The following is a 24,037-nucleotide window of genomic DNA, read 5'->3' as shown; positions in this document are numbered from 1 at the left end:
CACAGCAGAAGAAAAGTTCAGGGTATACAGGGAGAGGGGACATAAACCAACTGGCTAATAAAAAGGGATGGGGCCCACAAGTGAGAGGGGAAGGACCATGGCTCAGTGGAAGAGAATATGCCTTGCGTGCAGAAGGTCCCAGGTTCAAATCCCGGCATCTCCAGGTCAGCCTGGGAGAGAATCTTGCCTGAAACCCTTGAGGGCTGCTGCCAGTCAGTGTAGACAATACTGAGCAAGATGGACATCTGTTTCACTGCAGATGAGTGACAGGTTTGGCAAGGAAGTCCAGAAAGCCCTCCATGGGGAACAGCTTTTGCATCTTAAATGCAATGCCAGTCAAGTGGTGTGCAGCCCACAAAGCTGCAATGTTTGATGTTTTATTGTGTTTTTATATTTTGCTGGAAGCCTGCACCGAGTTGCTGGGGAAACTCAGCCAGATTGGTGGCGTTGTTGTTGTTGTTGTTGTTGTTGTTGTTACCAGGAGAAGATGGGACAAGGTAGCATGGTGTGAATGCAAGCAACAGCAACCCAGCTACTAAGAATCTAGCAAAGCATCTCCACTCCACCCAGCAAGCTGCTCCTCCCAGCGAAATTTAACAGCTAGACACTTTTAAGCTGGGGAGATCTGGGTTCAAATCCTCACTTGGACAGGAACTTCACTGGGTGGCCTTGGTCCAATCACATGCACACATACACACAAACTCAGCGTAAGCAATCACAGCATTGTTGTGAGAAGGAAATGATGAGGTGGACCACACATTTGAAGATGGATTGTATTAAGATGCTCAGAGACAGGAGGATAATGAATACTAACTGCTTGCAAGGGGTGAACAATAGCAGGAATGCTCTTAGGGCTGCCTGGTCCAAGTCCAGTTTTAATGATTAAATACATATATATGAAGGGGGAATGAGAGAGGCCTTGAAGTTGCCCATCAGCAGGGAGCGCCTAGACAGCAGCTGGCTAAGCAAGCACCAGGGCTTAGATTTCTCTGCAATGGTGAGATGCAATTGCAGTTCTACTTACAGTAAACATTGTCTAAATTTGCAAATCTCTTTGACGTTCTCTTACAACCAAGCGGTATTTAAATTTTATGAAATAAATCATAAATAAATCTGCACATATAACACTGCAGCTAGACTGTTGGTGGGAACAGGCTATCGCCGGCACATAACTCCAGTGCTCAAAAGTCTGTGCTGTGAGTGGTTCCCCCATGACTCAGATGCACGGGTCACATCCACCAGGAGCCATATGTTTAGTATCGTGGGCCCAATTTTTATGGAACTCTTTTCTTGTTGAGGTCAGGCAGGCTCCCTCTGCCTGCTGAAGACTTCTTTTTATTCCAGCAGGCATTTTATTTGATGGCTGATGTTAGAATTTTAACTGATTTTTATTTTTGCTATAATGTACCTTTGTAAACCACTTAGAGATGATTGTAGTGAGGATGTGTAAAAATTGTTTAAATAAATAATAAATACAAGTCAACATATTTTTTTAAAAAAAAAACATGCAGATCTGCATCCTCTTTTTTGGGGGGGGAGACAATGTATAGGTGACTGCCTGCATCTCACCACAGTGCGAAAGGCTGCGACCCAATAACCTGGGCAATAACTTCAAGGCTCCTGCTGCTCTTCCTCCTTATAGTTCTTTATCTTTAAACCAGACTTGGGCTGACAGCCCTTAAAGAAAAGATTTGTCCCCAGAAAGCCCTTCCAATAGGGGACTTGACTCTGAAAATAGGACCAGAGATGAGCAAATCTGTCCATTTTTGTTTGTCTCTGTTTCTCCTTTTTCTAATCCTAAATTCAGCTCTCCACATTTCCACATCAGTTTGCATTTAATAAAATAAAAAAAAGTTCTCAGGAAAATTCATCAGGAAATTTCCCCCTAATGTGCATGTCTGCAAGCAATTTTGCATAATATATGGCATTTTTATTGTTATTTGCATGCACCCTTTACACAAATATTACACACACACACACACACACACACACACGTGGCTGGAGAATGTTCTGAGAAGTGCAGGTTTCAAATGTGGGGGGGCTATTTTTCGGTTCACATCTAGTTTCGGAAAGTGCAAATTAGGTAAGTTCCCCTTTAAATGCAAACTGACACAAATTTCTTCCCCAACCCTAAGTAGGGCACATGGCCATCCTAGTGAAACCCCCAGAGAATCACTGCCAGTCAACATCTATGTTACTGGGTGTAAATGGACAAATGCTCTGACTTGGTATAAAGAGCTTCCTGTATTCCAATCAGCATGAGATTATTGATGCCTGTTTCATGCCTTTCTTCCAACCCTGATTTCTGGAGTCTTGCAGTCCTGTGAGACACAGCTCCCTAGTTAATGCATAAACTGGGGAGAAATCACCCCTTTAAAATAAAACAAAAAATAAAACAGCTCCACCTCAGAAGCCAACTGAGCACAAGCTTCAGCAGTCACGATTTGTGAGATCTTTTCCAATTGGAAAAGGGTGGGTGGGTAACCCAGTTCCAGTTTCATGACATCTGACTTCTTGTTTCCTGGAATTTATGACACGTGAAGGAGTTGAGCGCTCCCTACCATCCATGCCCTGTGTGAGAGTTTCTTCACTCTCCCCTGCTGGCACTAAGCAATGGAGACTCACTATAAATCATTAGTAGAGCCTAGTGTCAGTAAATGGGATGCGAGTGGCGCTGTGGGTTAAACCACAGAGCCTAGGGCTTGCCGATCGGAAGGTCAGCGGTTCGAATCCCCACGACGGGGTGAGCTCCCATTGCTCAGTCCCTGCTCCTGCCAACCTAGCAGTTCAAAAGCACGTCAAAGTGCAAGTAGATAAATAGGTACCACTCCAGTGGGAAGGTAAACGCCGTTTCCGTGCGCTGCGCTGGTTTGCCAGAAACGGCTTAGTCATGCTGGCCACATGACCCGGAAGCTGTAAGCCGGCCCCCTCGGCCAGTAAAGTGAGATGAGCGCCGCAACCCCAGAGTTGTCTGCGACTGGACCTAATGGTCAGGGGTCCCTTTACCTTTACTGTCAGTAAAAGACTCACAAGGGCCAACAAGAGGAAAGGAAGACTACTACCACCAGAGTGAAGAGAATCTGCCCGATGTTCAAACCAGGCAGGACTTGGCATCTTCTCACTTCTACCTGCCCAGATTTGTCAGCGAATGAAATCTGACTTATGTGTGTCCGTGAGACAGTGTGAAATAGTTCCAAGTAATATCCCAAATGCCGAGAACGCCATTCTCCAGTCTAAGGACCCGACACCCGTGCTGAGCTTCTTCAGAAAGAACAAGCCAGAGAGAGAGCGAGAGAGAGCATTTGGGAGTGGGGACGGATAGTGCTGTGACTTGAGAGTGCTCCTAGTCCACAGAATCTCAGATGTAGTTTATATTCCAGCAGTTATTAAATAAATAAATAAAGTGAAGAGCAGAGCAAGCTGTTCATTTGCAGCCGGTCCCTGGGGTTTAATAAAACTCTACTCACTGCTGTAGTATCATTTTTATGCTATCATAAAGCTGGACCATTTAGCAGGTTTGTGTTACTTCAGCAGTTAGCACTGCATGAAAAGCAATTCCAGAAAGGTGAAAAGGAAAAAAAAAAAGTAAGAGGATGAGAACCTAACGGAGGAGAGGAAGAAGGAAGAATGCCATTTTTTCCCCCAGTCGAGCCAAATCTTCCTGCCCAAAATGCTGTTGCAGAGGAGTCCCCTGAACAAAAAAAAAAATACCGTTTCTATTGCAATTCACCATGCCCCCTCCCCCCTCCAAAAAAAGACAGGTGTGCTGATAGTTTCTCCCTTCCTTCAGTTTATTTAGAAGGTTTTTACCTTGCTTTTTCTCATAATGGTATCATAAAATTCTAGAGTTGGAAGGGACCTCTGATGATCATCTAGCCCAACCCGCTGCAATGCAAGGAATGTGCAGCTGTCCTGTACGGGGATCGAACCCATGACCTTGGTGTTATCAGCACTGTGCTCTATACAATGTATAGTACAGCATGCAATGTACAGTACAGTAAAACTGCCTCCCCCCCCCGCTGGCTGGGGCTGATGGGAGTTGTAGTCCAAAATGGGGAAGAGTGCAATTAAAAAAATGATGCAAGCAAGGCACTTCTGGTGCAAATGGATGCTCTGAAATCCTTCATGCCCTTCCTCCGCTTTCTGTCTGCCTCCAAACATTCCCGATTGCCCTGCTCCAATGATTGCATTTGAGAATGAGTGCCAGTGGTCAAAACCTTTCCCCAATGTATGTACATGCTGAGAACTAGTATGGCCTAGTGGTTAGGGCTAGGGCTGGGGAGACTCAGGTTCAAACATGAGGATAAAAGGAGGGGAGTAGAATCAGTGGTGGCTGAGGCACATTTGGACTGGAAGGGCAAAAGGCAGGGAGCCCAAACAGTAAGTAAAGTCAGAGCCAATGGCAGGGAAAGCTAACTAATTCTAGTTTTGTCTCCATCTTCCTCCCTGCCAAGTTCTACCACCGTGCATGAAAGAATTCATTCCATCATCCCACTGAGTGCTAGCAACACCAGGCTTCCTTTGGTCATATAAAGCAAGTACTGGGTTTCTCTGATAAACAAGGTCCAGCCAAGGTGTGCAAGAGCTGCAAGGAAGCCCTGGCTTATCAGCAAGGAACAAGCACTGCAAAAAGACAAATTTATTATCCATATGCATGCACATTTCAAGCTCATGCCGGAAGGCAAAGGAACATCCTTTCGATGTGTGGGTGAGTTGCTGATACAAGCAGCCCTCTCTTCTGAGGCCTCTGAACCCTATAAGCCCATCCCTTCGGGTGATATTAACAGAAATGGAAATTCCATCTAAGATTTTTTCAGCCTTGGGTGACACACTGGGTAACTAACGACTGTGGAAGTAAATGCAATTGCATGTGTGAACAAAGCCTTAGACCACTGAGTGCAACAGTCTCCTTCACACAGTCTAATTGCCACTTTTGAACTTGGGGAGAGTCTTTGCATCTGTGATATACACACCAACACAAGTAGATTAGACTACTGTAACACACCCTATGTGGGGATGCTCTTAAAGACTGTTCAGGAATTACAGGTTCATAGAATCACAGCATAGCATAGCATCATAGCATTGTAGAGTTGGAAGGGAACACAAGGGTCATCTAATCCCACCCCCTGCAAGGCAGGAATCTATTTGCCCAAGGTAGGTTTTGAACCCACACAACCCCGAGATTAAGAATCTCCTGGTCCAGAGGTGGCTAGACTCATGATTGCAGCTGGCTGCGCAAACCTGTGCTTAGATATCTGCACTGGCTACCACTTACTTTCCTGGCACAATGCAAAGTGCCGTTGACCTTGATCTAGGTTAAGAATAGGAAACCTGCTGATAGCACACTGAGTTCATATGCATCAACAGAAGCTTGAACTTCTGTACCTTGGAGAAACAGCTATGAAAGCAATCTTACTGAGACTTTCAACTGGTAGATAAGAAACCTTACTTTCCCTGCCCAGGGAATACCAGATCTGCCTGCCTGCCCTCTCTTTATGTATAGATTTAGCAGCTGGCGTACAGAACTCCTTTTCAAAGCACATTTGCATGAGCTAGGCTTGGGTGCTATTGCCTGGTGAATCTTTAGCACTCGCCCAGCTCTGGTTTGATAGGACTGGGGGAAAGCCATAGCTCAGTGATACAGCATCTTCCCTGAATGCAAAAGGTTCCAGGTTCAGTCCCAGGTGTCTCCACACAAGGCTGGGAAAAACGCCTACCTCAAACTCTGGAGAGCTGCTTCTACTCAGTATAGTAGACACTGCTTAGCTAGATGGTCTGATTCCACATAAGGCAGCTGCCTATGTCCCTGTTTCTTAACAATACTGCTTCATGTTTGTTAACTGCATTGAGAGCTTTGGCTTTGAAAGAGTCTATACTTTTAAGAAGAATGGCAGTAACTGGCTTACCTTAAGAGGAGCTTAGAGGCAATGCAAGTGCTGGTACAGCTCCGAGAGCTGGCACTCAATGAAACTCAACATATATATTCAGGTACACTGTACATTTTAAGCACATGATTCTCCCACAAAGAATCCTGAGAACTGCAGTTTACACCTCACCAAGCTAAAATTCTAGCACCCTTTAACTGCAATTCCCAGGATTCCGTGGGGAAAGTCATGCACTTTGATTTTTTGTACACAGCCTACATACACTTCTGAGAGATGAAGCAACCCTTCAGACAGAGGACAAAGGCCGTAACGCTGCTTTCAAGTATGCAAAGAGGAGTACATCCGCCTTCCCTTCTGACGCCTGCGTGATATTTCCTCTAATGGAGGTTAGGAGAGCCAAGACCACAGCGGTACAGATGGGAGATATAAGCTTAAGTTTAAAAAGACAAGCACCCAAAAGAACTGGGTAGAACCAGGGGTGTAAACTATGGAATTCTCCCCCACAATTTCTACCAACCTGGATGGCTTTAAAGGAGAATTAACAAATTCATAGAGGAAAAAACTACGGTCTACCTCCACTCTTGGAGGAAGTATGCCTCTGAATACCAGTTGCTGAAAATCACAAGTGGGGAGAGCGCTGTTGTGCAAAGGTTCTGCTTGCAGGATTCCCACGGGCACCTGGTTGGCCATGGTAAGAACAAGATGCTGGACTAGATGGGTCTTTGGTCTACTTATGTGATGGGCAATGTGGTATTTCTAAGCTTGCTTATTCTCTTAAGGAACAGGGATGGGTACAGAGAGGAGGAAATGGCTAGCGAAATGAGTCATTAGCCTCCCTTCCTTCCCTGCAATTATATGCATTTTTACTCTAGAGTAAACCCCACAGAAGGACCGACTGCTGAGATCCGATTGCACCAGTGGGGCTTCTAGATTGGCTGTGGGCTGCAATCCAATGCACACTTACCTAGGAGCAATCCCCACTGGAAACAGCAAGACTTATTTCCAATAAACATGAATAAGGTTGCGCTGCTGAGCCTCCTTTACACCATTTAAGTGACCATCGGATCGTTATTCACACAGACGAGAAAGTGGAGAAAGGGTATTTGTAATGTGAATTTATCCTTCTGGCCAAATGACAAAGTGGATGAAGCAAGAACGGCTTTAAGCCCCATACAAAAGCGCTTCCAGAAGCTTGTCCACTTTCAACACACTGCAGTAGCATTGCAATCATGACTACTGCAAGAGAAGGCTTGGCGGGGGGTGGGGCATTCCTGTAGTGCTTCACACGCTGTAGGCACAGGAATTAGTAGTCCCAATACTTGCAAACCTTGAAGAAGTATGCATTGGTGAAAGCTGGCCTAACCCACAAAAGCTTAACCCACAGCCAAACTGTGTGTCTTTTAAACTGTCATGGGGCAGTTTTCTATTCTGCAAAAACTGTTATTTATCTTGTGGCATCCATACCTAGCATGGGGGGGGGGGGCATTGCTGCCCAGTTGCTTGTACAGTCCATAGGTACGTTTCTTCCCCACAAGTAAATTGCCCCTGAATTGCACCAGCAGCAGCTACTGCTCTTTTTGTCCACATGATGCATAATGTTCCCCATGATTCATGGTTTTGTGTGCTTATTTTCTTTCTGAAAGTAACAGATTACCGGCTGCCCATGCTCCTTTGCTCTGATGCGAGGGACAAAAGGAACGAAGGAGATAAAAAGACAGCCCATTTCAACCTGGTGCCCAACAGCAGAGAAGTAGCTAACTCGCTTCTTGTGAATGTTCCTATTACAGGGTCACAGGGACACCAGAAGTCAATTTACATCGGGTTGGACAGTTGTCCGTCTTGCCCAGTATTGTCTACACTAGACTAGCAGTCACATACAGACAGTCCTTCTCAATAACTGCTACCTGAGCCTTTTAATTGGAGGTGCCAGGAATCAAACTTGGTAGCTTCTGCATGCAAGGCAGATGCTCTACTGCTGAGCTACAGTCCCTCCATATGGTCTTGCTCAGGCATAGGCAAACTCAGCCCTCCAGCTGTTTTGGGACTACAACTCCCATGATCCCTAGCTAACAGGACCAGTGGTCAGGGATGATGGGAATTGTAGTCCCAAAAATCTGGAGGACCGAGTTTGCCTATGCCTTGTCTTGCTCAATAGCAAGAGGAAGTACTGCTGGTTAGTCAAGGATGTTGCAGCAGTAATTATAAGCCATGGTAAAGAGATAGGCTGGGCACAACCATAGGTGAGTGATGGGTCCTCCCCCAGCCCTAGACAGGACACTCCTCAGCTTAAAGCACCAAGGCCACCCAGCTAGTTTATATTCATGCCACAAAGGAGCAGCCCTAAGAAGTACAGAGAGAAAGAAAAGTGGGAAGGCTTGGAGATTAAGGTTTTTGGCACTGTCAGACCTACATCAAGCAGACATCCACCAGCTGATAGCTTTATTGTTATACTTTGGATGTCAAAGTGGCACAAACAGCACCTTAAAATGCATCAGAGCCGCTGCTTCTTTGACAGAGGGTGTTGGTTTCCCATTAACAAGTGGAACGCGTGAGCTGGAGCATAAAACTTCAAGCGCTTTGGAATTGATAAAATAACAACTCCCTAATTAAGCAGAACTGTCAGTCAATGGGGCCTTCCGTGCAGCACTGGAAAACAGCAAGCACTACTGGCACACGTGTGCAGCATAGCAGCGCCAAGACCCACAGCTGGGGACAGTGGCGTGTGGAAAACCTCAGGCTGCCTGCGACCCAGAACTGCATACTGGAGAGGACTTCCTGCTAGTAAAGCTTTACAGTCACAAAAGAAGAAGGCCAAAAGCTGAAGGAGGACGACTGCTGACGCCAAGGTTTACAAGCTCTGGACAAATCGTGTAGGCTGCAACCCACAAACTCACTGCTTCAGCAAGATTGCTCTGATTAAGAAAGAGATGGCACTTTAAAAAAAAAAACTGCCAGAGCCTTTGGTCCCTTCTGGTGACCTGTTGATTGAGCATTTGTATGCACAAAGTTTGTGGGTTGGCTACACCACACCAGGTGTTTATTGTCCATTTGTTCGCAAGAAGGTGAGACAATGTTCTGTAAAGCAATTGTTCTATCACACTTACCAGTGCATTTTCCTCCTCACTTTCCTTATTTAGAAAAGTCCTATTTTGGTAAGTGGAAGAAAGGGAGTAGGTGTGTTGAGTGAGGGTGTCAAATCAACACTTACTGGATAACCTGAATTTATCAGTGTATCCCGATAACAGCAACGGTCTGGAAGCACCCTGCACTGCCCAGTAGACAGAAACAATAAATTCACCTATGCTTTGGAGTTTGTGTTTGTGATGTTTTATCCTATCCATTAAGCTCAGAATGGCATTTGGAGGAAGGGGAGGGGGCTACTGGCCAGGACTAGACCTGTATAGCTTCAGAGATTATTGATTACAGATTGGTATCACCTTTTCTCTAAGAAGTCCATAGCGGCACGCATCCCCACCACCACCTCATTCTCACAACAACTCTACGAGATAAAAACAGATCAAAGTCCCACATTCTGCTTCATGCCTGGGCATGGGCATGGATTTGAATAGGGCATCTTCCCAGTCTTAGTCCCACACTATAACCATTACACCATACTGCAGGCACCCCCAAACTCGGCCCTCCAGCTGTTTTGGGACTACGACTCCCATCATCCCTAGCTAACAGGGCCAGTGGTCAGGGATGATGGGAATTGTAGTCCCAAAACAGCTGGAGGGCTGAGTTTGGGGATGCCTGCCATACTGGTTCCCTGCAGAACTCCATATCAAACTAATAAACAAACCCAACTATTCATATATGGGATAAAGTCTCTATAGGAAATGGGGGGCGGGGGTTGGTAAAACCCAATGGTTGCTTTACAGATACTGCGGCTGCTTCAGTACATGTTTCCTTCTACCATCTCCTACCCCATCGGGCCTGCAGCTGATACTACTGGTCCATCTTGGTTCACTTATGGCAGGACTTTGTACTAACCAGTTTTTTCCCCCTCCCCCACAGAAGCCACAAAGCAATTCTTCCCACGCAGGGACAGGTGTAAGGGCTGCAAGCAGCCCTTGTTTCAAACCTAATTATGACGCAATGCTGGGTTGCAACCAGGCTATAACGAATACAGGTCAGCACACCAAGGGCCCCATCTGCACTGCACATTTAAAGCAGTACCATGCCACAGCTTCTCCCAAAGAATTCTGGGGGCTGTAGTTTGTTAAAGGTCTCATTAGGAGACCCCCTATTCCTCTCCCAGAGCTACAATTCCCAGAGTGGTTTAACAGTTAATCCCTGTTCCTTGGGAACTCTGGGAACTGTAGCTCTGCGAGGAGAATAGGCGTCTCCTAACAACTCTCAGCACTCTTCACAAACGACTGTCTGCAAGATTCTTTGCAGTAAAGCCATGACTTAAAAGTGGAATCAAAGAATTGTAGAGTTGGAAGGGACCACCAGGATCATCTAATCCAACCCTCTACAATGCAGGGATCTTTTGCCCAATGTGGGGCTCAAACCCACAACCCTGAGATTAAGTGTCTCATGCTCTATGCTCCCCTTTTGGCCCTTTCCAAGCCTTGTGTAGAACTCCCTTTCCTGCAAATAATTCGTTTCAAAAGCATAGACAATATACCCCAGGGACCAATAAATCTGTGTTAACTGCAAGGTGTGGAGTGGGGAGATACTAGGGCAGGCATAGGCAAACTCGGCCCTCCAGATGTTTTGGGACTACAACTCCCATCATCCCTAGCTAACAGGACCAGTGGTCAGGGATGATGGGAGTTCCAGTCCAAAAACATCTGGAGGACCGAGTTTGCCTATGACTGTGCTAGGGCATTTGTTAAATGGTGCACAGGAGCTGAAGTTCTCTGTTCACTTTAGGAGAGAGGATGGAGAGGCCAGCTGGAAGTTTTAAATCTAAGCTTCTAATCCCACCTTTTAAAAAAGGACTGACTCATGGGGCAGGGGAGCAACTCCCCTTCCCTTCCCTCTCCACAACATGGGGAAATGATCTGGAATTCTCAGCTACTGAGCCCTCTCTGTGGGTGACAGACTAGGCTAAGGAGGAGGCAATTAAAGATGAAGACCCGCTGCCAGAAACACCCCCACCATCCCAGCAGAGAGAGAGAGGAGAGAGATGAAACTCTCTACAGTTGCAATGCTTCTGAACCTCAAACATAAAGACTACGAACAACTCCCTCTCGTACGTACGGGCCTTTTAAGAAAGCGAAACAGTATTGGGAACGCAAGACTGATGAGCGGTGCCCCCTGTATCAGGTTCTCCGCAGGGATGAGGAATGCCTCTCTCTGCAACTCTGGCAATGCACAGCGAGGGGAGAGAAATTTAATCCAAGGAAAGTAGCTCTAAGAGAAGGGAGTGGCAGGTTGCAGAGATGTAGATTGGGAACAAAAAAAATATATTAAAAATTACAGAGACGGACACGACAGAGTTCAGGGACCAGGGCTGCAGGTGCAAGGCTCCAATCTGGGGCTTCATATTATGAACTGAAAATCAGGGATGGAGTATTTTCTATTTGAACACAACATACAAAACAAAAAACTAACAGCCAGCCAGGGCTGAACTTTCTTTTCAGTAGCCAAGACTAATAATCCCACACAGCAACAAACGAAACAGAACTAGCATTTTTTAAAAAAAAATTGGAAAGATGCTCCAACACCCCTCAAGGACTTCCAGCTCTTTTGGCGGTGTCTGCCAACCTGGTACCCTCCAGTTGTTTTCAAACTACAACTCCAATCAGCCCCAGCGAGCAAAGCCAGTGTAGACCAAAATATCTGGAGGGCACCAGGCTGGCAAAGGCTGTCTTTAGGAGTTATGGTATCCACAGTTCAGCAGCCTTAAGTGCAAACTCACTGCCTTATACTGTAGAGCAGGACCCACCAGCTAATTAATTATCCCCTTAATTATCTTGCTAACATTGAAGGAAGGTGCCTTTCTGAGATTCCTTAAAGGGAAGGGGATCGTTTCCCTTTCAGTGAGATAACTTAAGAACTAACAAGAAAACAAGTGCCACACACTCATCACAAGGAGAAGCCACCTTTAATGCACAGAGCTGCAAGAAATCTTTCGCTTTCAGATTAATTTATTATTGCAACTCTGAAAAGTGGCACACCTGATTCTCCCCCTCCCCATTTTATCCTCACAACAACCCTGTGAGGTAGGTTAGTCTAAGTGACTAGCCCAATATCAATCCCCTTGACCTAGCGGGGATTTGAACCCTAGTATTTCAGGTTCTGGTCCAACACTCTAGCCACAACTCCACACTGGTGTATTTGTACAGATTATTCCAGGTCTGACTTATCACCAGCAAAAGGCTGGTAGCAAGTCCCCTGTGCCCTGCACCCTATGTGCAGCTCCTGCCATCTCCGTCTCCTCCTGGATTGCTGCAGCTTCTCTCTCCTCCCTTCCCACCATCAGTGAGTGCTAAGCATGCAAGCTACTGCCTCCCACAGCCAGTTGCACCCCTGCCCCTTCCAGCCAGGGCCAATCAGAATATAGTGGCCAGTGGCAACTCCTGCACCCAGCACTGGCTAGGAAGGAGCAAAGGAGGTGGCATCAGCTCATACTCTCAGCACCAGCCAATACTGTGAAGGCAGAGAGTGAGGAAGGGAAAGAAAGAGGGGGCCATCCCACTGGTAATGGCAAAGGCAGCGGGAAAAGGGGCCAGCCCTGCTGCTGGGGTATGAGCCTTGGCAGATGCCCAACATTGCCAACTGCTAACACCAAACTAGGTTGCATTAGTTTCCTTCTTTGCTGGTCATTTTTATTCATTTGATACATCTACACTTTCATCTCCTACAAAGGAGATGTTTCATGCCATTGGGTTGTATCCTACTCAGTTACATTCAAGCGTAGACAAATTTAATTTAACATACCTAAGTTGGCCACATCCATTATTTTCAATGGGTCTGTTTTGAGCAGAACTAGCATGGGATACCTAATGGGAAAATGAAGTCCTATCAATCCTTTAAATGGCCAGTATGCTGCTTCCACGGCCCATAGAGGTCTCTCAACGATCAGCATATTCCCATTTTTATCAATATTGCTCTAGGGGTGGAGAGTTTCTGGTCCTCCATATGTTGATAGACTACAAATCCCATCATTAGGATTCCCTGACCATTAGGCATGCTGGCCGAGGCTAATGGAGCCCAGTGAAGTGTGGAGAACCATGAGTTCCCTCCCCATTCCTGCTCTAGAACATCCAGGGTTTTCTGAACAAGCTGGTCCATTGTCTGGTGACCTTTGAAACTGATGGGGCAGGAGGAAGAGAGGCTAAAAGAAGGTGGGGCCACAGTCAACTAATCCTAGCTTTGCCCCCATCCTCCTCTCTGCTGTATTCTACAAGGGCTATGTGGAGACAAAAAAAAAAGGTGAAGGTGACAGCCAGTGCCACCCCCTGGAATGGATGGAACTAAGAAGGCAGTTGGGGGCTGACTGAGGATAGGCTGAAGTTGGTGGGGCAGCACCCCATTTGGCCTAATGGACCAGCCTCTACTGTATCCCCTAACTCCCTACCCTTCAAACATGAGCAAGCTTCTGTCAACCATCTAATCAGCCAGCCAGTCTGATTTTTTGTTGGCAGGCATACCTTTGCTTCAGTTTCCCCAGGAGGCCAGCGGTGGAGAGGGGAGAAGCTATGTTGGAAGAAGAATCATAGTATTGATGTGGATGGAAAATCTCTCTACCCACAGAGTATTCATGTCTTGATTCCTCAGAGTCTAATACACTTCTTCAGGAATGAATTCAAGGTATGCATCTGGAAAGCTCTTGAAAGCTATGATGGCACAAGCATCACAAAGTCTTCTCCCATGCAGTATCATGTGGAACATGGGAAGCTGCGATAAACAAAGCCTATTCATAGAGCCTCCCTCACAGTACTCTCTACACCAACCTTACCTGAGCAGATGCCTTCAAACATCCCTGGCCACTTGTCATGATGGCTGGGGCTGACAGGAGTTAAGAGTTAGGCAATGTTTGGAGGTTGAAAGCTGGTCTGCCTACACTAACTGGCAGCAGCTCTCCAGGGTTTCAGAAAGGGATTTTCCCCCATTGTGACCTGGAGGTTCCAGGAAAAGGTCCTTGGAACTTCAGCATTCAGTCCTTACTATGAAACCACAGCTCTTTCCCAATAACCTTGGCACCATTGTGACTAGAGCAGTTGTAAAACAAAACATTTAACTCAAAGAAATTGGCACCCCAACCAGGTCACTTTTGAACACTTCTCCAAAAATGGAGTACTTTCATAGGAACAAACGAAGCTGCCTTATACCAAATAAGATCATTGGTCTGCCTAAGTCAGGACCATCCACACTGATCTAGCTCAGTATTGTCAATGCTAACTGGGAGTAGATAGCCAGGATTTCATACAAGGAGTCCTTCCCAGCCCTATCTGGAGGTGCCAGCGGATTGATACAGGGACCTTTAGCATTCAAAGTATGTGCCCCACCACTGAGTTATGGCCCTTCACCTTTCCCAGCTTTCTAGAGCTATGACCTTTGGCTGATGTAGCTACTACTCTTCACACATCAGATTTATTCTACCTTGTTTAAATAACTGCATGAAGCAGAACAAGAAGTGAGAGTATTCCATAGACAAGTGTCTTGGACTGTTCCTTGGATGCAGTTCTCTCTTCCTGTCAGTTTGGGTGGAACTTTGTCCCCTCTGCTACCATATACATCCATCCTGCACCAGGACACCAGGGTTAGCATAAGTACGCCCAACCAGACTCCATCCAGCTGTACAGCCCAAATTACCAAGGCTTCCCCATATGCTTCTCTTGCAAGTACCAACCTATTCATGAGACCTGGTTACCTATGCATCATAAAAGAGTCAGTACTAAAATAGCCCCAAGGGAGAGGAGGTGGATAGAAGGAGAGCCATTTCATCGCCCATGAACAAATAACCTCCACCTGGTATATGTTCCTGTGACTCGGTGGACCCTTGGTCTGATCCAGCAGGGCTTTCCTTATGGTCTGATGTCTCAAGGTGCTTGAGCGCCTAAAACAAGTCTTCTCTTCAGCTACTCACAAGTAAACGGAACACAGAGGAGGTCAAATCCAGGTGTGGTGCAGATGCACAGAGCTTCAATAATGCTCATAACACCAGCCCAAATGATGGAGTGGACCTTTCCTGAATTAATACATTGCTTATTATAGGGTGGCTGGAAAGCGGAAAGCAAATCAATTGGAACTGCCTCTCTTTTAAATCGGCCCCTTCTGGTTCCCACATTAACTATGCTTTTCTGTCCCTTCCAGGTGTGGTCACCAACATGGGTGCAAGGTGTGTGCAAGCAACATCACTTTGGACGCACCCCATTTTCTGCTGGGCTATAGCAGGATGGCTCTCACACTGAAGTGAAAAAGTAGACTTCTCACACCATACACACACAGAGAGAGACACTTTCCTTGTAAGCTCAGGGAGTGCAACACACCTCTACACTAAATCACAATAAGAGGGGAATCGATTACTCCTGACAGAAATATTTAACAATCCAAAGGCAACAGCCTGGGAGCTTAGCCAGTACAGCCAATGCCAGAGGGGCGTGTGTCTGTTGAGAGACCAACAGATATACGAGAATGGAAAACCACTCTGCCCCACCAACTCAGTGCCACAAGGGTTAATTGCTTGTTAATCCACATGTGCAGGAGAGCCTTTTCAAGCCCTCCTTCAAGGGAACACTTGCTTGTGGGCAGACTGCCTACCAGATGTTTAGGATTCTCAAAAAAGCACGCACACAAACGATGCAGCACATTCTGCAAAATTTGCCATTTCATCCAAGACCTCAAAAGCAAACAAAAGCTTTTTAAAAAAAACACAAATACACCAAATCTTACTTTGACTCAATAAGGAGACGTGGGCAATGTATGGAGCGCCAAAGACAGGCAGAGTTTGCAGCTAACACATGTAGACAGTTTGATCGCACTTCCAGTTTTACGAAGCCCAAGACCTCAAAATGGTCACGCATCCAGAGTTCAGTAACACTTGCCCAATGGCCCTGCCCACCAATGGCATCGCATGTGGCAAATTAGCTGAGGAAATCAGTTTTCTGGGCCTTTTTTTGTATTATAAACCGCTCCAGCAATCTACACTGCATTCTATGGAGTGTGGGGGGGAGAGACCTTACAAAAATCACAAGCAGCTAACCCCACACACCCCACCACCCAAACTGGAGGAGAAAGTCTGGCATGTCCTTTCCCCAACTGGCATCTCAATCAATGCCATCAGATGAAAAGTACAAAGCCACTTTTACCCACCTCAACACTATTTCTACCCTGTACCCGCCCTCCAAAGTCCTACTACCAGACAGGCAGCTACAACTTAACTGCAACTTAAGAGGAGGGAGAGGAAGGGTGTCCACCTGGCCCCTTTGTTGATGCCACTGGGGCTGGTGGGGGGAAGAGTGAAGGAAATATGGTAGGTGGACCAGGCAGCTACTGCAAGATAATCTCTCCAAGCACCAATGCAAAAAGAGGGAAATATCTCAGGTCCACTCCACAAATATAAGCAACAGAGAAGAGCTCCTCTTCTCCAAGCTAGCTCTGATAAGGCTGCAAGAGCAACTTCTCTTCCCTCAATCCCAGAAGACACCAGAGCTGCTCTCCTGATCAAAGCTGCAAAAGGCTGGAGTGGCCTCGGGTAGACCCTCAGGAAACTTGGCCGGCTCCTTCCCCTTCCAGCTATGCCCCTCTTGCTACAGGATTTCGGCGCCTGCAAACAAAGCTACACAGACTTTCACTCCCAAGTATTCACCACCACTCCTTCCCTAATCACTAACTCTGGTTAAAACCACCACTTTCCAGGTAAGAATGTGCTAAGGGAGTTTAAAAACAAACAAAAAACGTGGGTGATGGTGGTGGAAGATACACCACCATTTTAACACCCTTTAATTAACCTTCCCTGCAACACAGGGGTGGTTTAAGGCTGCTACCGGGCAACTAGACCCCCATTAAGAGTCTACTACATCAACCCAAAGAGGCTCAGCACTAGTGAAACTTCCACTAGCGCCTCTTGAAAACTAGGGCTCTAGTTTCTGCCGAGGGAGGCGAGAGGCGCGGGTGAAGGAGGTGGAGAATCGCTCGGGTACCTTCCAACCGGCCGAACTGTTGCTGTCTCCTTTATCCTTAAAATATGGGACGTATCTGACCATCCAGTCGTAGATCTGCGAGAGGGTGAGCCGCTTCTCCGGGGAGCTCTCGATCGCTTTGGTGATGAGATCCGCGTAAGAGAGGTTGCCCCAGGCGTTGCGCCGCGAGGTCTTCGCCTTGCGGAGCTGTCCAACGTCCGCGCCCAGCGAAGGCAGCGCCGGGGCGGCTTTGCCGCGCTCCGACGCCACTCCGGCGTTCTCGGCGCCTTCCGTTCCGCCGGCCAAGGGGTGCTTGGAGCCGCCGCCGCCGCCTCCTCCACCACCGCCGCCACCACCACCACCACCAGCGCCGGCAGCCGCGGCTCCATCGTCCTCTTCTCCCGGGAAGTCGGGGTGAGGCAGCGGCCAGGTGCAGGAGCGAGGCCGGCTCTGGGGTTCAAAATCCGGGTCGATGTCAACCTGATGCGCTTGCAGCTTCTCATCCATGTTCCTCCCCCTCCCCCCCAGAAGCCGCCTTTTCTTTCCTTCCCCCCTTTTTTCCTTTATCCCGGTGGGGGGGGGGGGAGAGTCTCCTTTGTAAATTTCCAACGGAAGGATCGCAACAGCAAACGGCGCTTTTAGGAAGCGAAGGTCCAAGGCAGCAGCATCGCACCAAAGTGGGTCGGGGAGAACGAGCGAGAGAAGGGGGGGGGGAGAACGAGCGAGGGGGGCGGGATATGGAGACGCTGCCTCGCAGGGTTTGGGGAGGAAGGTGCGTCGGGGGAGCGGTGGCGGGGAAGGGGGGGAGGAAGGCAAGAGAGAGAGGCTCGAGTCCAGCGCAAGGGAGGTTCAGCTGGAAGGGCAAGGAGCGGCGAAGGCGGCTGCTTCCTCCATCAAGCCCGGCGAGCGAGAGACAGAGCAGGGAGGGGGCCGCCCGTTCAAGCAACAGATGAGCAGGAGGAGCGCGCCGGGCGCAGGAGGAGCGGCGTGCGCTTTCGAGGGAGAAGGGCTTCCTCCGGCGATGCGGAGCCTCCAAGGCCCCTCGCTTGAGTCCAGGCGAGTTCAGTTCCTCCGGGCTCCAGCGAGGAGCGAATTAATCCCAGGAAGAGCGTCCAGGCGCAGCGGGAACCCGGCGCTAAAGGGCCCGGAGGTGGCGATGGAGACGCGCGGCTGGCGCTGGCATGATCGCCCTCCTCTCTTCTCGCGCTCTCCACGCCGCCGGCACGCACCTGAGGCAGAGGCTGGGCTGCTCAGCCGGCGGCCAGGCAGGCAGGTAGCGCGCGCGCGCTTCTCTCGCGCTCTTCCACACACCTAGCACCTGCTGCTGCTGCTGCTGCTGCCCTCGGCGCGGCAGCCCCCTCTGCTCGCCGCCGTCGCCTCGGTCTTGTCGGTCACCTCGTCCTCCTGCCGCTGCTTCTGCTGCTTCTCCTTCTCCTGCTGCGCTCGTGCCGCCCCGAGCGGGCGCCGCCTCTCTCTGGGGACCCGGCGGGATGGCAACATGCTGAGGAGGAGGAGGAGGAGGAAACGGCGGCGGCGGCAGCGGCGGCCGCCACTCTCTGCCTCGCTGCCCTCTCGTCACCCAGCCCCGCGAGCGAAGAGCGACTGACACACGCGCGCGCGCTCGCACACAGACCCACACACAGTGAGAGAGAGGGAGAGCCCGCCAGGCGAGCCGGCTGCACCTCAGGGAGGGGGTGGGCGGGGAGGGAGGAGGAGGAGGAGGGGCCGGGCCGGCGAGCGGAGGGGGGAAGAGGGCGGGGCCTCGGGCAGCACCTTACACGAGAGGAGGAGGAGGAGGAGGAGGAGCGCGCCAGCCGGGCTTGCCTTGCCTTCCCGCCTGGCTGGCTGCACGCAGAGTCTCGTCGGCTCTCTGCCCGGCTGCACAAGTCTGGACGCTCCAGCCAAACCACATGATCACAACACGAGCGGGCGCCGGGCTTCCCCCTTCGCTGCCGTCGCGCGGGCTGCAGGGCGGGGGGCGACGCCACCGACCGACGGCACCTTGGCAGCGCTCAGGCCCGCTCAGGACTTCGCCTTGCCCGCTCCTGCCCCGCCACCGCAGCACGTCCCGCCGAAGGTCTCTCTCGCGCGCGCGCCACACTTCTCACAAGCAGGAGTGCTGGCATTTCTGAACCTCCTCCGGGCTTCCCTTCCCCTGCTCGGGGCCTCCTCACGGCATTTTACCGCCAGAGGCACAAATGGTGTCTCCCCATCCTCCCCAACCAAATTATAGCAATCATGGCTGATCGGGTGAGTTTGGTCCCCGAGGCAGAAAGTCCCACAAGCACCTCTCCGTTCCCCACCACCCTGGCGATACATTTACAATTATTTATTTACTTATTATTATTACTATTACAATTTGCTGCCCTATCAGATCACCCTAAGACAGGTGGGGCTGCCTTCTTCCTTCCCTGCCACTACCTTGGTTGTACATGTACTGTTGTTGTTTGTTTCAGGTTGCCCTAAACCATCAGCTGGCTGAGGCAGCCACTTCAATCCGCCTAACGGTAGGGCCGGCCCTGCTCAGCGCTTCGCTACCTGGGCACGGGCAGCCTGTCCGCACCTCTCCTCTCCGAGACTTCGCAGACACCTCTGCAGCGCTGGGCTGCCCCTCCGCATGCTAGTTCGCCCCACTTATTCCAAAGGGTTCATTAACCCTTTTCGGCGCTTCTACGCCTCTCCAAGCACTTTCCGCGTTTCTTTCAGAAGCACCAGGCGCGGTGGAACCCTTATCTTCCACGCGCCCCACCGCAGCAATGCGATTAAACCTTTCGCGCACCGCACGTACCCAGCGGTGCTTTCTCCCCCCCCCCCCCCAAGTTCAGGGGAAGCCCCAGCCCAGCTCCTTCCCTCCCGCCCGCCTTCCTCCCCCTCCTGTGGTTGGTTAGTCGGGTGTTTTGGGTTGTGTGTTTTTTTTCCTCTCATTCCAGATTGTTACACTGACCTGACCCGAGTGCCGCCTCCTGATTGGAAGGGACGCGGCACAAGCCCAAACCCCAGAGCTCTCCCCATTGGCCCGTTCCCAGCCGGCGTTCTAAAAGGGGCAGGGAAAGGCGGGTTTGGCGGGCGGAGGGAACCTCCCTCGCGTGACGTACAGCGCTTCTTGATTTACCCGCGGGTAACCCGGGGCAACGAAGCTCACAGGCCGGGCAGCCTCCAGCTAGGCCACGCCCATTCGCCTTCGCGCAATGCCCCGCCCCCTTTGCTATAGGATCTTCGTCCAGCCCCCTTGCAAACTTCCAAAGAACAATAAAGCACCTAGGCTGAGGCTACGCCCACTCCCCCAAGTCGCACCACCTAAAATATGTCTCTTCCTCGAGCCCCCGTTCATCTTCTCCGACCCTGAACCCGGTTTGCGGTCCTCGCTCAGCAGAAATTCCAGATCCTATTCGCATTTCCCAGAAGCAAGTCGCACTTATTTCAATGCAAATCAAATCCAAAAGGATGGCACTACAAAAGCAATAACTGCCAATGAAAATGACTTGCTAGATCTCTGATGAGGCATAGTGACCTTTGGCTTGCTTAATCTGGAGCATCTACCTCACATCACAATATTACCCCATTAGTGCACGCCGAGGATTAAAAGGATGAGTTGTTGTTTTTCTCCCCACTTATGCTTATGAGTGAAATGAAAATGCAACGTTGTTGTTTGTTTTCATCATTACCTGTAGAGAGAAAAGCAAGGAGAAGCAATCCTTTCGAAATAATCTCTAGTGGACAAGGGAATGTTGTGCAACCTCTCTTGGCCTCCTCACCTCTCAGGGGGATGGAGGCAAAGAAGAGTTTGCAAGCTGCTCTACACAGCTGGCTACTTGGGGAGCAACAACCCATATGGAGAGAGCAGAAGCATGCAAAGCCCCCATTGCTTTGAGTCTCCAATCCACTCTAGAATCTTCGGTTATTATGCCTGTAGAGTCACATTATGGCAAAACAACAAATATATAGATTATTATCACAACTAAAACACCACTGCGATTTAGCCAGAAGGCCCTCCCTTTGATGAGAGTTGTTTAACAAAGCCTTCCTGGTGAATAAATGGTGTGTGTGTGTGTGCCCTCCAAATCTGGCAGTCGTTCCCACCCTTATATACGGCCTCGGTCCAGTATACCTGAAGGAGCGTCTCCACCTCCATCGTTCTACCCGGACACTGAGGTCCAGCACCGAGGGCCTTCTGGCGGTTCCCTCACTGCGAGAAGCCAAGTTACAGGGAACCAGGCAGAGGGCCTTCTCGGTAGTGGCGCCCTCCCTGTGGAACGCCCTCCCACCAGATGTCAAAGAGAACAACAACTACCAGACTTTTAGAAGACATCTGAAGGCAGCCCTGTTTAGGGAAGCTTTTAATGTTTGATGTATCATAGTATTTTAATATTCTTTTGGAAGCCGCCCAGAGTGGCTGGGGAAACCCAGCCAGATGGGCGGGGTATAAATAATAAATTATTATTATTATTATTATTATTATTATATATCAGTGTGGGCACTTTCCTTTTTTTAACAAAACAAATTTCCAGGTAAAACATATATATTATTACATAATACATATATCGTGCATTTTATTTTCTTGTTTCCAGAGGAGTAGAAGTATTAAGCCTTTTGCAGCAGAAATAACAGCATTGCGGCAAATTTTAAAGATTAATGATAAATTTAAAAGAGAAACCAAAATTAAAATACCCTCATTTTTGTTTATAATTAAGCTGTATGTGAATGAGAAGGCCCTAATGTTGTTTGCATTGAAAAATACACCATTATGTGTAGACTGCATTGCAATCTACTATATATGTGTGCATGTATACTAAATTAGAAGACTAATTTGTTAGCCATTAAGGTGCTACAAGTCACTTTATTGTATGTTGTGCTGTTCAAACAAGTGTTTCCAAGTCATATTGGGGACGGTGTTGTCCTGAGACGCACCATATCCATTCATTAAGTAAATAAAGAGAAGCTTTTAAAAGCAACAACAAATAATTTAATAAAATATCACAAAAATCCATAATAATAAAAAAAATTGCAGAACAAGAATCAGTGTAGGTAAGCAAAATATTGTCAGTAGGATAATACTAAATGCCGTTGAGGGGGTGGGGGGTGAGCCTGGCACTTAAACAACCTGATTCCAACCTGTGTATCTGAAGAAGTGTGCTTGCACACGAAAGCTCATACCAAGAACTAACTTAGTTGGTCTTAAAGGTGCTACTGGAAGGATTTTTTTTATTTTAACCTGATTCCAGGTCAGTTTATCTAGGAAAGAAAACCTAGCAAAGCAGAGCCCCTATGGTATAACTCCCTTTGGTGGCAACTTGCCACCAGAGGCAAGCCCATTGAAAAACAGCACCCATGGGAAATAAAGACTTTACAGTTCCCAAGGAGGTGGGGCTTCCTCTTGCTCTGCTGCTGATGTTACAGAGCCCCAGACTGTGGAGGAGACTGTAGTTCAGTTGCAGAACAAGTGCTTTGCATGCAGAAAGCCCCTTTTCCTGGCAGCACCAATTAAAAGAACCAGTTAGCAGGTGGTAGGTATGGCTCTTCTCTTCCTAAGACCCTGGAGAACTGCTACCAGCCATGGTAGACATTGCAGGACTATAAATGGACCTGGTGCAAGACAGCTGCCTGCCTTCCTACAATTCATCCGCAATGGTGGCACAGCAGGTCCATGGAAGGATGTGAGCAGCCGGGTACACTTGCCCCGGGCCTTGGAGGGCTAAGCCAGCTGGGATATGGGGGTCTGCTGGACTTACGTTGTCATGCCAAGAGCAAGACGCCTGCCTCTGGCCTCTGCATGGGCCCGGGTGCCAGCAAAGGGATGGGGAATCATTGGATCTTGGATCAAATCTACGCTTCCAGGTGTCATAAGAAAGCTGCAGAGATAGTGCAGGATAGTGCGCACCCCGGAAATGATCTCTTTCAGCTTCTGCCTTCTGGAAGAAGGTACAGGGTTATAAAGACTAGGACTAGCTGCCTGAGAAACTGTTTCTATCCAAATGCAATTTTGGTTTTAAATGCAGTGTAAGGTAGTCTCTATGGGAGTATATTGTATTTAATTATGGGGTATCAGAGCTTTTAGGGGGCTAACCAGGCTGGGATAGCAGGCTTGTTGGTTTTGAATGTCTGATGTAGATATTTTCAATTTCATTGTTCTGTATGGGACAATGACAATAAAGATTATCATATCGGGAAGCAAAGATGTCACCTAGCCTTCAGCCCTGGTGTCTAGGCTGTGCAAGTGGGGCCAGGAGCAAAATGAAGCACCACCTGGAAGTCAGTTGCAACCTGACTTCGTTGCATCCCTGAGGTTTTCCCTGATCTATGCCAGCGTGTGCAAGATAAGAGCCTCGGCCAAGATTCTCAATGGTGTGTGTGTGTGTGTGTGTGTCAGTGTAACCGTAACCGTAACCAAATACCTCCACCCCCAAATTTCCCAGGGTTGGACATGACTCTTGCAGCACTCCCAGGCTGCATCTGCATGACACTCCTGGATAGTGGCATCCACGCTCTACAACGGGAGCAGGCTAGAGTTGGAGAGGTTTCAGTTATCTTTGGCTGATGAGTGAGAGGTTGGTCTTCCTTTGGCACAGCCAGAGGGATGAGCCCCGCCAGGTGTGAAAGGTGCATTCTTTGTACATGTCATCCCAGCTGTTTACAGCAACCCAACTCCAGCTCCTTTGTGTGCTGCTGAGCAGGTTGGGCTGAGGACACGGAGGGAGTGTCAGCTCTTTTGAATGCAGAGCACCTGGGCTGGAAGAAGGCCAACTTGCCTTCTGAGCTGAGGCCTCTTCCAGTTCAGCCAAGCAAAATGAGCCAAGGCATGCTAGACCCATGCGGTTAAGCACCACCGATATGTGTGTGTGTGTGTGTACACACACACACACACCCCAAATGTGGCAGGTTAAGAGAAAAGAGGGAGTCCTAGGCAGTACAGAAGCCAACAACCATCTGTTATGATTAGCACTACCAGGTCAGGAGCATCCCATAGATTTCAGGGCTCAAAACTGAGAGATAGGGCTGGCCCTGGAGACAGAGGTTAATTGGGAGAGGGATGCACCCCCACCATGCCAAATGTCTGTGCTACAATTTGCAGCCAGT

At 48.8% G+C, this 24,037-nt stretch overlaps 1 protein-coding gene across 1 annotated transcript in view; it reads right to left on the bottom strand.

Moving 5' to 3' along the window:
- Positions 1-18,619, bottom strand: part of FOXO6 (forkhead box O6) — a 123,239-nt gene extending 104,620 nt beyond the window's left edge. The window contains exon 1 of the mRNA XM_081015422.1: positions 16,985-18,619. Within this exon, the coding sequence (XP_080871548.1) occupies positions 16,985-17,470 (486 nt within the window). The 5' untranslated portion in view covers positions 17,471-18,619. The remainder of the gene's footprint in view (positions 1-16,984) is intronic.
- Positions 18,620-24,037: the final 5,418 nt, after the last annotated feature.

Source organism: Podarcis pityusensis, assembly GCF_964106645.2.
Source record: "Podarcis pityusensis genome assembly, chromosome: 8".
NCBI lineage: Eukaryota > Metazoa > Chordata > Lepidosauria > Squamata > Lacertidae > Podarcis > Podarcis pityusensis.
The sequence above is the reverse complement of the archived record's forward strand: the minus strand, read 5'-3'. Positions and strand labels throughout refer to the sequence as shown.